Below are 12,375 nucleotides of genomic sequence, written 5' to 3' on the forward strand. Positions count from 1 at the left end.
TGGGTTGGCTGTTCACCGCAAGCCGCAAGACCTCTTCCATTCCTCCAGGCAGGACGCGTGGCTTTCTCTCACCTTAGTCCCCTCCACTGCCTAGACTGGGCCTGGCCCAAGGCAAGTAGTCGGAATTCTGTGGCTGAAGATGGAAGTGGATGGGGAATTAGGGCTGCTTTGTGGTCAAGGAATGCTCATGATCCTAGGAACTAGGGGCTGGGCAGGGGGTGGCCACACTTACTGGTCCCCAACCACGCACAGCCCAGTACAGCTTTGTGGATTCCCATGAAGATGCTGTGGCATTGATGTGGTCATTGGAGGGTTGCTGTCCCTCTCATACAGGCCTGAGGCCTTTCCACTCTGATTCCGAGGAGCAGTGCCAATCACCGAAGACAGACCCAGACAGACAGACAGACACACACACACACACACACACACATAGAACCCTCCAGTCGAGACAAGCCAGAAGGGCTTCCTGGAAGGGAAAGGGGTAGTCTCCAACCCCACTGTGACCACAAACTGCCCTGTGACCTTCCCCAGACACTGCCACACACATTCACGGTCTGTCCTGACCCAGCTCATGAGCCCGGCCTTTCCCACCGCTTGCACAGACGCCCGTCCTGTGCTCCCCCGGCCTGATGTCCCCAGCATCAGCACGGGGTTTCCCAGCTGGGGACCCTCGGAGGTCCCCAAGAGGACCAAGGAGACCCCAAGAGGGCCTCGGGGGAACAATTTTTCTTTCATGACCCTATTTCCCTATTTCGCGACCCTATTTCTCTATTTCTCTGAATGTTTATCAGTGGTGTAACTAGCCCACTGGGTGCACCATGTACCATAGTGACAGAAAGATTAGCTTTTAAATAAAAACTATTTTTAGATTTAAGAAAAATATTAGTCAAAGTAGTCAGAAAGGTGAGAGATGGGAGGAGCTGTGAGGTTGGCTTGGGACGCACTGGATGCTCTCATTTCAGCGGGGGGCGTGGGGGAGTGGGGAGGTGTTAGCTCCGTCTTCGAACACCACTGCCCAGTGAATTTCAGTTCAGTGAACTTCCCAGCAGCCCAGCTGGCTCAAGAACAATAACCACACTAGCTAACACTTCTAGTGCGAGTAGGCTGTCGGGCCACGGTCTAACCACTTTGTACTTGTTAACTCATTAAGTCCTTACCTAGAGATAGAGGGACATGCCCTGTGAGCTTCAGGGCATAGATGGGTTACCTGCCCACAGTCACGTGGCTGGTGGCGCAGGTGGCTCCTAGCCTTGACCATCAGGCTACATGGCCTGCTGAGAAGGAGGAGCACCTTGGGGGAGCAGGGCAGGAGTACAGCACCTATTGGGAGAGGCTGGGAGCCCACACCCCAAGGCACACTCAGACCCCATCAGCTCTGGCTTAGGGTCTGTCACTGGTCCATCCTTGGCCAAGCCCTTGGCCAGTGGTGTCTCTCGTTCACAGTCACGCCCGCCCTCCATCCCACTGGGGGCCCTTGCAGGCTGATGAGTGGAAGCTCAGAAGGGCAGAGGCTGTTCCCAGCACCCTCTGCTCCTGCTGGTTCTTGCGCTCTGGTGAACAGGACACAGAGTCCCAGCCTTGGAGAAGGGACACACCAAGGGACGCCCGACTCCCATGCCTCCTCACCCCTACCAGCACAGTCCAGATGCAGCGGGAGCATCTGCAGGGAGTGTCCCTCCTGGCACAGCATGGGGAGAGAGACTGATGCCAGCCCCATGGCTTCCAAGTCTCCATCGGCCTGGGCTCCAAATGGCCTTGAGAAGTGGCAGCCACGGACGGTGTCTTAGCAGCCTGTCATGGACCCCTGCAAAAGCTGTCCTGGGGCCAGGGGCTGGGCTTCTCCCCTAGGACAGAGGACAATACACCTCAGTGGGATTCGGTCTGTTGCAGACAGGGTGTTTGCCAAGCTCCCGGGAGTCCGTGTGCCTTTCCAGAGATAATTGCTCTAGCCGCCTCCTCTCTGCCTCCACCATGTGCACGTGAGAAGCGGGGGGTGCAGGCTCAAGGAGGGCTGAACACGAGCCTGCCAGGCCCCCTCCCAGCTCCAGGAGCCCAGCCCATGGCTGGGATCAGAAAAGCCTGTGATTTGGCAACTCAGCAAGCAAATTTAGAGATTCCATCTGGGGAAAGAGAATTGCAGAAAGCGACGTGCAGTGCGATTCCGTTTGTGTAAAGTTTAAAAACGTGGGCAAGCATTGCTGCCCTCTGTGGGCGCCCATATGGGTAGGAGCAACATATAGGAACGATTCACTTTGGGGTGAAATCACTGTGGGGTTGTGAGGAGGGAAGGGTTGGGGAGGAGGGAAGAGACATGGTGATGGGGCTTCCATCAGACTTGTCACGTCCTAATTCTTGTAGTAGCAGCTGGGGACACCAGAGTTCACTGCAGTTGTCTTTGTGTCTTTTGGTGTCGTGAAACTAAAATTTTAAAAACTTCATAATTTAATAGGATACCATTTTCTAGGGGCCACGTAATTCTTTATGTTTTCTATAGGACTATAAATATAGCTACATGCATTGCAAACGTTCTAGAAGGATGTGCTCCAAATAGAGAACATCAGTTACCTCTGCAGAGGTGGGAAAGGGGAGTGGTCCAGGGGATTTTCTTTTGTTTCAAAGCGAAGAGATCTTCAGGTTATTTGTACCATTAAGGTTTTGTTTCTTTAAAGTGTAATGCTTAAATGAAAAAAAAAAAATCTAGGATTTGAAAGATTTGAGATTCTGAGATTTGAAGAGTCAGAATGGGGATGGTTCTGTGTTTCCATGATTAGGACAGTTTAGGGCCTGAGGACGAGGGCCTGGGCTCCATACTACCCCCATGCAAGAGGTTTGAACCCTGGGACTCCAGAGCTCTCAGCCTGGAAGGTTCTGTGACCCCAGGATCTGTGGACAGTGTGCTCCAGCTCTTTCTGTCCTACCTCTTCCCAAACACTGTTGTGCTCCTTTCATGCTGGGGACAGATGGGGGCACATCGGCAGCGAATGCAGCAGCCAGACGCTCCCTCTGTGAATGTGCCTATCAGCCAGCAGACTGGAATTTTCCAGCCGGGGAGAGGAGTCCTGGATGTGGAAAATTTCCCCACCCGCTCTTTCTCAGCCACTTTCCCATTCTAGTCCGGGTGGCTTCCAGGGGCCCACAGTGACAAGGTGGGAGTGAGGGGATGGGACGATGGGCATTTCCAGAGGGACCTCGAGAGTGAGTAACAGCTGCTGCTGTCCCAACACCAATTCCCACCGGGCCTCAGCTCCATGATTTTTGGAGACTTCCTGAAGCCTGGCCCACCACCATCAGAAATCAAAACAGCCCAGGTGTCCTGTAAACACTTGCTACACTCTTGACATTTGTTTCTGAATGCTGGAGTCTTCATCATTTGCCATATTTTGAAATTAACAATGTAACGTAGAAGAAACAGACATGTAAGTTTATAAGGAAGAAGTGCCAGGAAGCAATGAACGTGCCGATGGGGGTCCCGCCCCCCATGATGTTGTGTCAAGGTGAGACCTCTCTAGGGGGTCGTAATCCACCTACTTCGGGAGGTGACTCTGAGGATTCACTGAACATCGGATGTGACAAAACAATCCTCATGAAGCCCTCATGGTTGTAGTGTTGTTATGTTTGCGTTGTTATTAAAATCTTGTGCAGGGACACCTGGGTGGCTCATTCGGTTAAGAGGCTGCCTTCAGCTCAGGTCATGATCCCAGCGTCTTGGGATCGAGTCCCACATCGGGCTCGCTGCTCAGTGAGGAGCCTGCTTCTCCCTCTGCCTGCCATTTCCTCCTGCTTTGCTCTCTCTCTCTGACAAATGGATAGAATCTTAAAATAAAGCAAAACAAAACAAAATGAAATAAAATAATCTGGTACAACTTCAGTCGGGAGAGAGGGCAGGGCGAGAGCAGTAAGAGCAGGATCTGTAACATGTTAAGCCCACAGCATTACAAATTACATCCATGACAGCTTTCTTCTCAGGAAGGGAAGTCCACAGTGTAGGAAGATTGGTTCCTCAAAGATTTGCTTCCAGAGAGTGAACTGGGAAGCATCGCGCGGTTCTGATGTCATTTACCACTGCCACTCAGATGCTCAGCTCTATCCCTGCTCCATACGGGACATGGAGCCAGAAGACCTGGGTCCCAGTCCCACCCCCACTACTCAGTGCTGTGCAACTTGAGGCAAGTTACTCACCTTCTCTGAGTTCCATTTTCTCCACTGTCAGGGAAGGAACAAAACTGAAGGATGCGACGTTCCTCCTTCCCCTAATTTCAGCGGATCTCAGAGTCGGGAGAGAATAGGAAAAAGGGAATGGCCCTCTGAGCTGCCAACTGGAGGCGGGGCATTCATACCTCTTCTCTCATGCAATCTTCCCAATGAGGAAGTTTCGCAGGTGCTTAAGAGCAGGGACTTGACCCACATACCCCTGGCATACCGCTCACCAGCTGTGTGACTCTGGGGCAGCTGCTACACCTCTGGCTTTAATTTTCTCCCCTTAAAATAGGATGATAACCTTATCCTTCATTGAGGTTGTCATAAAGATCATAATGGACATAAAAATTATGTAGGTGTATATATCTGAGATAGATTTTGGATTCCCGATTTATGGATAGGGAAACAGACTCTGATCAGTTAAGCATCAGGTAAGAAAAGAGAGAGAGATCTGTGCATGAAAGAAAAGTAAATCTGTGGCGGGGGTTGGGGGGAGAGGACGGATGTAGACCTTCTCAACTTCACCTCCTTGTGGCTCATTCACTCCAGCCACACTGGCTTCCTCATTGTTACTCAGATACAAACTCTGCTCATTTCTGCCTCAGGGCCTTGACACTAACTCTTCCCTCTTTCTGGAATGCCCCTTTCCTAGATCTTCCATTATTCGGGTCTCAGCCACATGTGCCCTCTTGACCACCCCCTCTGAGATAGATGTCTTCCTCCCTCTCGCCCACTATCCGCCTCCTTTCTCCGTCTTCTGCTTTACTTTTTGTCCTCATCCTTACCATGTAAAATTAAAAATTTGACTACATGTGGATTTCCCATCTCCCTCTTGGGATGTAAATACTATGAGAGCATTGCCTTCTTCATCACTAAGTTGCCTGTCCACGAGGAGTGCCTGGCACGGAGAAGGTGGTCAGGGGTGTTTGTCAAATAAATGAGTGAGTGAGTGAGTGAGTGGGCACCACAGCTAGACCAGAGATTCTCCCTGTCTCCAGGACATGGCCAGTACAAATAATAACAGCTGTGCCCCTGTGCAGCTACTGTGTGTGACAAGTCCTCTTGGAACCTCTGTGAGGTAGGCGTAATGATCCCATTCTACGGTAGCATCAGTCGAGGCTCCCAGAAGGGAAGCCGCTTGCCCAAGGTCTCCAGGCCCTTCGGAGGCAGAGCCAGCCTTGGAATCGGTAGGCCTGCCTCCAGGGTGCCAGCCTGTGCCTTCCATCGCTCGCATGTCTCGGTGCCAAAGGCAGAGAAGCCACCCTGGAAAGCAGCGTCATCGCAGGCTCCGGGCAGCGCGTCTATTTTAGCAACAAGATTTCCAGGTTTCCAGCGACAGCCAGGAAGGGGCCCCGGGCAGGCTGCGGTAGCCTCGCACCCGCGCGGGCGCTCTCCGTCGGGCGGGTGACTTTGCAGCGAGGGCGCCGCCGGGTGGCCGCGCCTGATGCTGCAGTTGTCATGGCGACGAGCGCTTCGGCGATTGGTCCAGCGCGGCCGCACTACGTTGCTCCTTGGGCGCCTGGTTGGGGGGGGGGGGGGGGAGGCTCGCGAGCGCCCGCCCCTCCTCCGGATGCTGCGAGAGCAAAGCGGGCGCAGACTCCCCCAGCCCTCCCCTCCTCCCCGCGCTCAGCCACCCCGGATGTGCGGGAGGGAAAAAGCCCGAGGTGGTCCCAGGTAGCATCGAGACCGACGCCCCCGCCCAACCTGGCGACCATGGTGACTGGACGACTTCGCAGGCTTCTGGGCACTGTGTGAGCCCTGCTGTGCCCGGGCCCCCACGGAGCCTGCTGCTGCCACCCTGCTCCCGCCCCAGCCTGGGCGGAGGAGCCCGCCGCCCCCGGGAATGTGACTCGCCCCTCGATTTAATTTTATTCCCTTCCACTTCTCGCCTGAGCATCCTGCCTCTCCTCTAACCACGCTGAGCCTTCCCAGCTGGAGAGGAAGAGAAGGGGAAAACTGCCCCCAGACAGGATGGCTTGCAGAAGACGCTACTTGTGAGTATATGTGGCAGGTTTATGCCTGAAACGTGGGGCCGGAGGCCAGAGGGGCCCCAACTGAGCTTGGAGCTGGAGTGGGGGCTTTGGGGGGGAGGGGTGGGCTGCCATGCAGGGGGCTTGCAGAGGGAGCTGGCCACCAGGCAGAGGTGTCAGCGTTTGTCCCCTGCAGCAGAGGTTTTTGTTGGTGGTGACGAAGAGAAAAAGGCTGTTAGTCAGCAGGTCTCCATTGGGCCGTGAAATTCCTTATCTCTGAGGGCAGGTAATCCCCCATAATGCATATACGGGGTCTTCGACGCCACTTCTTCCATTTTGGCTTTTGCTGGAGCCCTCAGCATGTCTATCGGAAGAAGCCTCTGGTGCCCCGCTCATTCGTGACCAGCGCTCCAGCCAAGCCTGATGGAAGGTTGGCCGGAAGGTTGGGGTGGGGACAGGATGCTGTGTCCTCCACGGACAGGTGAAGGTCCAGCCCGCCGTCTTGAGCAGGGGGCATTGGTGTCCTCCTGGGCCACGCAGGTGTTCCGTGGGGCCAGCGGCAGAGCCCTCGTCTGCTGGGCCTACAGCCAGCGGCAGAAGCTGTTAAACTCTGCACGGGGTGGTGACATCACGGGTCCGGGTATTTATGGAAACCCAAGCCCGTGCCTCGTTAAGCTAGGCATCCCGGGGGGCCTCGGATTAGAACGCCAGCTTCCCACACGGCTCTCTGGGGCTCTGCACTGTGCTGTTCTGGGGCGAGCAACCTTTGGGCTCTGGCCTTGCAGGATCTCTCCTCTGGGACTTGAAGCTTTAGGGGTGAGATGCAGCTCCGCATCCCCATCTGGCACAGGCGGCCTCCCAGTGTCTCAGATGTCGGGGGCTGCTCAGTGACCTCAGACCTTGTAAGGTTAGAGAACCGAGTTGGACCCTCTTGGGCTGGGCTCAGTCCCCAAGGCTAGAAAGGAGAGGCCTGGAGCATTATGTAGGGGGACATCTTGGGGGCTCCTTCAAGGCTTCAGAACCCTGCAGCATGACAAGGACCTGTGGAGCCCTGAGTTAAGCAGCACTATCCCCCTCCAGGGAGGGATAGCTTCTCACTAACAGACCGTGAAGGAAAATAAACATACTTCTTGCCATTGCACCAGCAGGCCCAGACAGGAGCCCCAGGGGGCGATGAAGGTGGCCCGTTTCTATGGTTTGCTGTGATGTTCATTTGCTTTTTCGGTGGAAAAGCCCACAGGTCGGTTTGTTGATGTGCGCAGGACACCCCGGCGTTCTCACTCCCTGTGACAAGGCCCCAGCCGTATTTTTGGAAACAAATAGTAAACCTTTCCCCAGCATGGTACGGCCGCCACTGTTTCTGGGAACAGGTCCTCCCAAGGCAGCCGTCTTCTCCCGGCCACATCTTTGCCTGGGCTCAGGAGCTACTTGGTCCTATCTGCTCGTGATGTTCCCAGGGACACGATTGCCATACATATTCCACAAGTCATCCCAACACTGGCAGAGACGCATTCTGTCTGCCAGGAGCCCTGGACCCTGCACCCTAACACGTAGCCCCTAGCAGGTTTGTCCCCTAGACAGCCTGTCCTGCCGCTTGCGTGGGAGAGGGGCTAAGCCAGTGCAGAGGGAGGGCCTCTGGAGGGCGCTGGGTACCCCCTGCCTCTCATTCATGTGGGTCTTTTTATGCTTCTCCAGCTCTCAGGCTCCCATGGCCTTGGGCTGTCACACCCAGGCTGTTCCCCCAGATGCTTCCATCAAACGTATGGGTACAAGAGCTTGCAAAGGAGGTAGGGAGCAGGGGGTGACTGGAGACGTGTCATTGCCCCCAGGTGTCATTACCCCGTGTTTTTATGTAAAGATTGGAGCCCAAGAGCTGGCCTGCTGGATGAGGCCTCACAGGGGGCCCCAAGGGCATGTTGGGTTCCCCACTTTGGCCTCACCCAGAACCTCAGCTCTCCTAACCCCTGCTGCTCCACCTTTGTTTCTCGGGCTTTCGATGTGGTGGGGCAGGGGGGGTTGGTGGGGCTGAGGAGCTAAGTATCTGTAGCTATTTAACTTCCGGGGCAGCTGGAAACTCAAGCGTGGTAGCATCTAGCCAACATGCCCCTGCACTGTGGGGTTCCAGAGCCTTCTCTGCCCCATCAGCTCTCACCAAGTGCTGTAAAATGGGGTATTGTTGTTCTCATCTTACAGAAGAGGAGTGCTCGCTTCGGCAGCACATATACAGAAGAGGCAACTGAGGCTCAGGGAGGGTAGGAGCTGGGCTGAGGTCACGTGGCTGTTTCATGCTGTCCACTGGGCAGCGGCACAGCACAGGCCGGAGCTGACAGACTCGTTCCAGTGTCTCCGTGCGTGGCAGGGTCGGGGTGTCCCGGGTCCTCCTCTTAGTCGGCCCTAAGAGAGTCTTATGGAATTTGGGCTCTCTCTGAGAGTGGGTGCCCCCCTGGGGGCTTGGTCACTTGTGGTGGTGGCACAGCGAACAGAATAAAGGATGACAACAAAAACGGGAGATTTCTTAGTGGAATGGGGGGAATCATGAGGCCTCCAAGAATCAGCTCCTTAATCAAATCTGCTAACAACCGAGGTCGTTACTGTACTGACAGTTTAATTAATGGTGTCTTAATTAAGGTCAGCCCCCTTCCGACTGTAACTACACGTAGCGAGGTAACCGCCGTCTTACAGGCAGGTCACATCCTGCCGCTTGAACACGGGAAGCTGGATTCCGTGCAAACACTGAAGTTAGCAGTGAGTTTGCTATTCACAGCTGTTGGGGGAGTTTGGGGGCTGGGGGGGGGCAGTCTCCTGCTTATGCATTTGTTCTTTCCCTGGCTCACGCAGTCCTTCACTCTGTCTGGAACTCCCGGGACCCCTCTGTCCCTTCCTTCGGGGTTTTGCTCTAAGCACCAAATCTAGCTTACAGATCCCACCTCCCCTGCCCAGCACGGTCTCCCTCCACCCACCACAAGAATGTCAGCCGTACCAGGGCAGAGATAGCTGCTGCTACCTCTAGCATCTCGAAAGGCATGGGCATATAATAATTGCTCAGTAAATCTTTGATGATTTACAGGGGGCATGCGGGATGAATGGGAGGAAAGGGCACCCTGGTACACAAATGTTAGGCCACGGTTACAGGTATCGCTGGCATCAGCTCATTTGGCCACGGTCACCCTGGGAGGTGGGGCTGTTATCCCCTGTATACAGGCAATGCCACTGAGTCACCAAATAATGCCCCAGGCAACACCCCATCAGGGGGCAGAGTGGGTCTTGAAGCTGGTCCCCCAAGCACAGCTCTAGTACCCTGTTACACAGAAGGATTTTACTGAAAGTCGTTATGTCTGGCTCCAGCCCCAAGTGTGAGGGAGAAGATGGTGACAGGTGACCCTGACGATGTGGGTAGGACCGAGGGCAGGAGGCATCTGGAGTGCCCGGAGGGGGCTCACTCTGCAGGCCGTGGGCCGTGGGGAGCCATGGAGGGTTCCGGCCAGGGGTGGGGACAATGTTTACATCACCAGACTGTGGGGGAAGTTGAGGGGAGGCTGGACAGGGCTCTCAACTGTCCTTTTCTATAGCAGGCACACGTGTCCCCAGAGAACAGTGACATCCCCTGGGATGTCAGGTCCCCTCAAAACTCCACAGCCCATTTGGACCGTCAGGAATACTGTGGGGGAAGTAAGGAGTGAGGTTTGCTTCCTGCAGGTCTGCTAAAGGAGGGGACTGGGAAGCCAGGATGCTCCTGAGAATGCTCCTGGTTCACGGTCAAACCAGTTTGGTTGTAGCCAACAGGGGTTGACTAAGCACCCACCAGGCCCATTTGAGGCCCACATTCCCTTGCATGCCTCACCCCACCGGATTGCTGGCACCTGCTGTCTGTCTGCCCCTCACACTCACCTGCCCGTGCATTTCTGAGGCCCTGGCCTTCCCAGGATCTCACAAAGCAAGAGAAGGACATTCCCCTGCACCTCTGTCCCTGCCTTGCTTTGTGATCCTGGGGGCAGGCCTCTTGCCATCTTGGGCCAGCATGTCATCGGGAATGAGAGAGGCAGGGTCCCCTCTTGCTGGTTGTCAGTTAGGCAGGCCCACTCAGAAGGGTGGGAGGAGAGAGGCCAGCGGCTGTGAGAAGCGGGACCTGCATTTCAGACATGCCGACTCTTCACACACACGCAGCTCTGTCTGTCCCACATGCTGGGGGCACGGACGTGGCATCATCGTCCACGGACGGATCCATTCACCCCACCCAGTCTGCGTACCAGGCCTGGTGGGCCACTTACTGTAAGCAGCTGCAGCCCAGAGCAGCGATAACCAAGGCCACAGAGGCCCGAGCCACGGAGAGGTGGAGGGAAGAAAAGAGGGGGCCCCGGGGAGCAGTGGGGTGGTCCCGCTCGCACACTCCCCTTCTCTGGCTCCGTGGCTGCCTGGCACTTCCCGCTTCTCCAGTCCTGCCCTCCCTCACTGCACACCCCAGTGCTCTCAGGAGTGCTCGCCCCTGCTGGTTCCTCCATCAGGAATGCCCTTTCTCCCCCTCACTCCAGACCCTAAGGTCCAGCTCATGCCTCTTTCTTGACCCCCCCCCCAAGCACACTGGCCCCCACGCTGGGCCCCTGCCTGCCTGGTCCTCCCATTTGCCACCATGCAAGTCCCCTTCTTTGTTGCCAACTGCCCACTTCCCCGCTTCCCCCATCAGACTGGGGGCTTCCAGGCAGGGCTCCGCCTCTGTTTCTCAGTACCCCTGCAGGCCCTGGCCTGGCAGAGCACCAGTAACCTCAAAAGGGGCGGTAAAGGGATGCCTGGGTGGCTCAGTCGGTTAAGGGACTGACTGCCTTCACTCGGATTATGGTCCTGAGGTCCTGGAATCGAGTCCCGAGTGGGGCTCCTTGCTCAGCAGGGTGCTTGCTTCTTCCCCTGGCTCTGCCTACCACTGCCCCTGCTCGTGCCCTCTCTGACAACTAAATAAAATCTTTAAAAAAAAAAAATGATAAAATACACATAACATAAATTTTGCCATTTTAACCATTTTTAAGTATGCCCTTCAGGGACATTAAACATGTCCACATTGCTGTTGAACTCTTCCATCTTCCCAAACTAAAACTCTGCCCCCATGAAACACAAACTCCCCAATCCCCCACCCCCCGCCCCAGTCCCTGGCAGCCACTGTCCTACTTTCTGTCACCAGGACTGTGACTGCTCCAGAGACCTCATGTAAGTGGGATTGTACGGTGCTTGTCCTTTTCTGACTGTTCATGCTGTAGCCTGCGTCAGAACCTCCTCCCTTTTTAGGGGGGAATAATACTCCATTGTGCCTGTTGTATGGGTAGCCCACATCTTTATTAATTCCCCCATCAGTGGACTCGAGCTACCGTGAATAACACCGCTCTGAACATGTGTGTGCTAATATCCCTTCAAGACCCTGCTTTTGATTCTTTTGGATATAGACCCCGAAGTGGAAATGCTGGCTCAAATGTAATTCTATTTTTAATTTTTTGAGGAACCACGATATTGTTTTCCATGGTGGCTGCCCCATTTTACATTTCCACCAGCAGTGGGGGATGGTCCCGGGTTCTCTACTTCCTCACCAGTATTTGCTGTTTGGTGTTCGGGAATTTTTTTATAATAGCCATCCTCACGGTGCGACATGGTCTCTCACTGTGGTTGTGACTGACCCTTTCTTTGATAAAGGCAGAGTGAGGCAACCTCCCCTCCTCCTGATGGACCGCTTGGCCCCAAGGACCCCTGGCATTGACTCAGGAGGGTTGGGTCGGGCTGGGCACCCAATGGGGCCTCCACTGACTTCACAGGGGCGTCTGTCCCAGTGTAGGTCTGTCTGCTCTGGGCCCTCCACCCAGAACCTAGTCCTGCAGGGGGCCTGGGCCCTTTGGCTGTGACGGGCACGCAGTGGGTCCTCAAAATTTTTAATCACAAAAGCAATACCTGCTTCAGTCTATTTTTTTGGTGATTATTTATTCATATAACTGAGAGAGAACTCTTCCACGTGGTACTAAAAATATCTGTATGCAGTGCAAAATCACAGCCCTCCCTCCTTGTCCCTCTACCCAGAGGTCCTTCAGAGAAGTTCTGCATATGTACCCATGTGCTTTTAGCCGCCAAGCCGGAAGTTCTGGATTTGAGCCAATTAAAAGCTCAGTTTGGGGCTCAGGAGGCTCCAGGTGGCTCAGGGAATTAAGCGTCCGACTCTTGATTTCAGCTCAGATCA

At 54.9% G+C, this 12,375-nt stretch overlaps 1 protein-coding gene across 2 annotated transcripts in view; it reads left to right on the forward strand.

Annotated features, from left to right (window-relative positions):
* Positions 1 to 12,375, forward strand: part of IQSEC1 (IQ motif and Sec7 domain ArfGEF 1) — a 377,460-nt gene that overhangs the window by 205,902 nt on the left and 159,183 nt on the right. Inside the window, exon 1 of one of the 2 annotated variants that reach the window (XM_045990566.1) lies at positions 5,774 to 6,191. The exons of the other annotated variant lie outside the window; for it this stretch is intronic. Coding sequence (XP_045846522.1) covers positions 6,169 to 6,191 — 23 coding nt within the window. The 5' untranslated portion in view covers positions 5,774 to 6,168. Of the gene's footprint in view, positions 1 to 5,773; positions 6,192 to 12,375 lie in introns of those variants that run through there. 2 annotated transcript variants of the gene reach the window in all.

The sequence above is a fragment of the Meles meles genome, chromosome 20 (genome assembly GCF_922984935.1).
Source record: "Meles meles chromosome 20, mMelMel3.1 paternal haplotype, whole genome shotgun sequence".
Lineage (NCBI taxonomy): Eukaryota > Metazoa > Chordata > Mammalia > Carnivora > Mustelidae > Meles > Meles meles.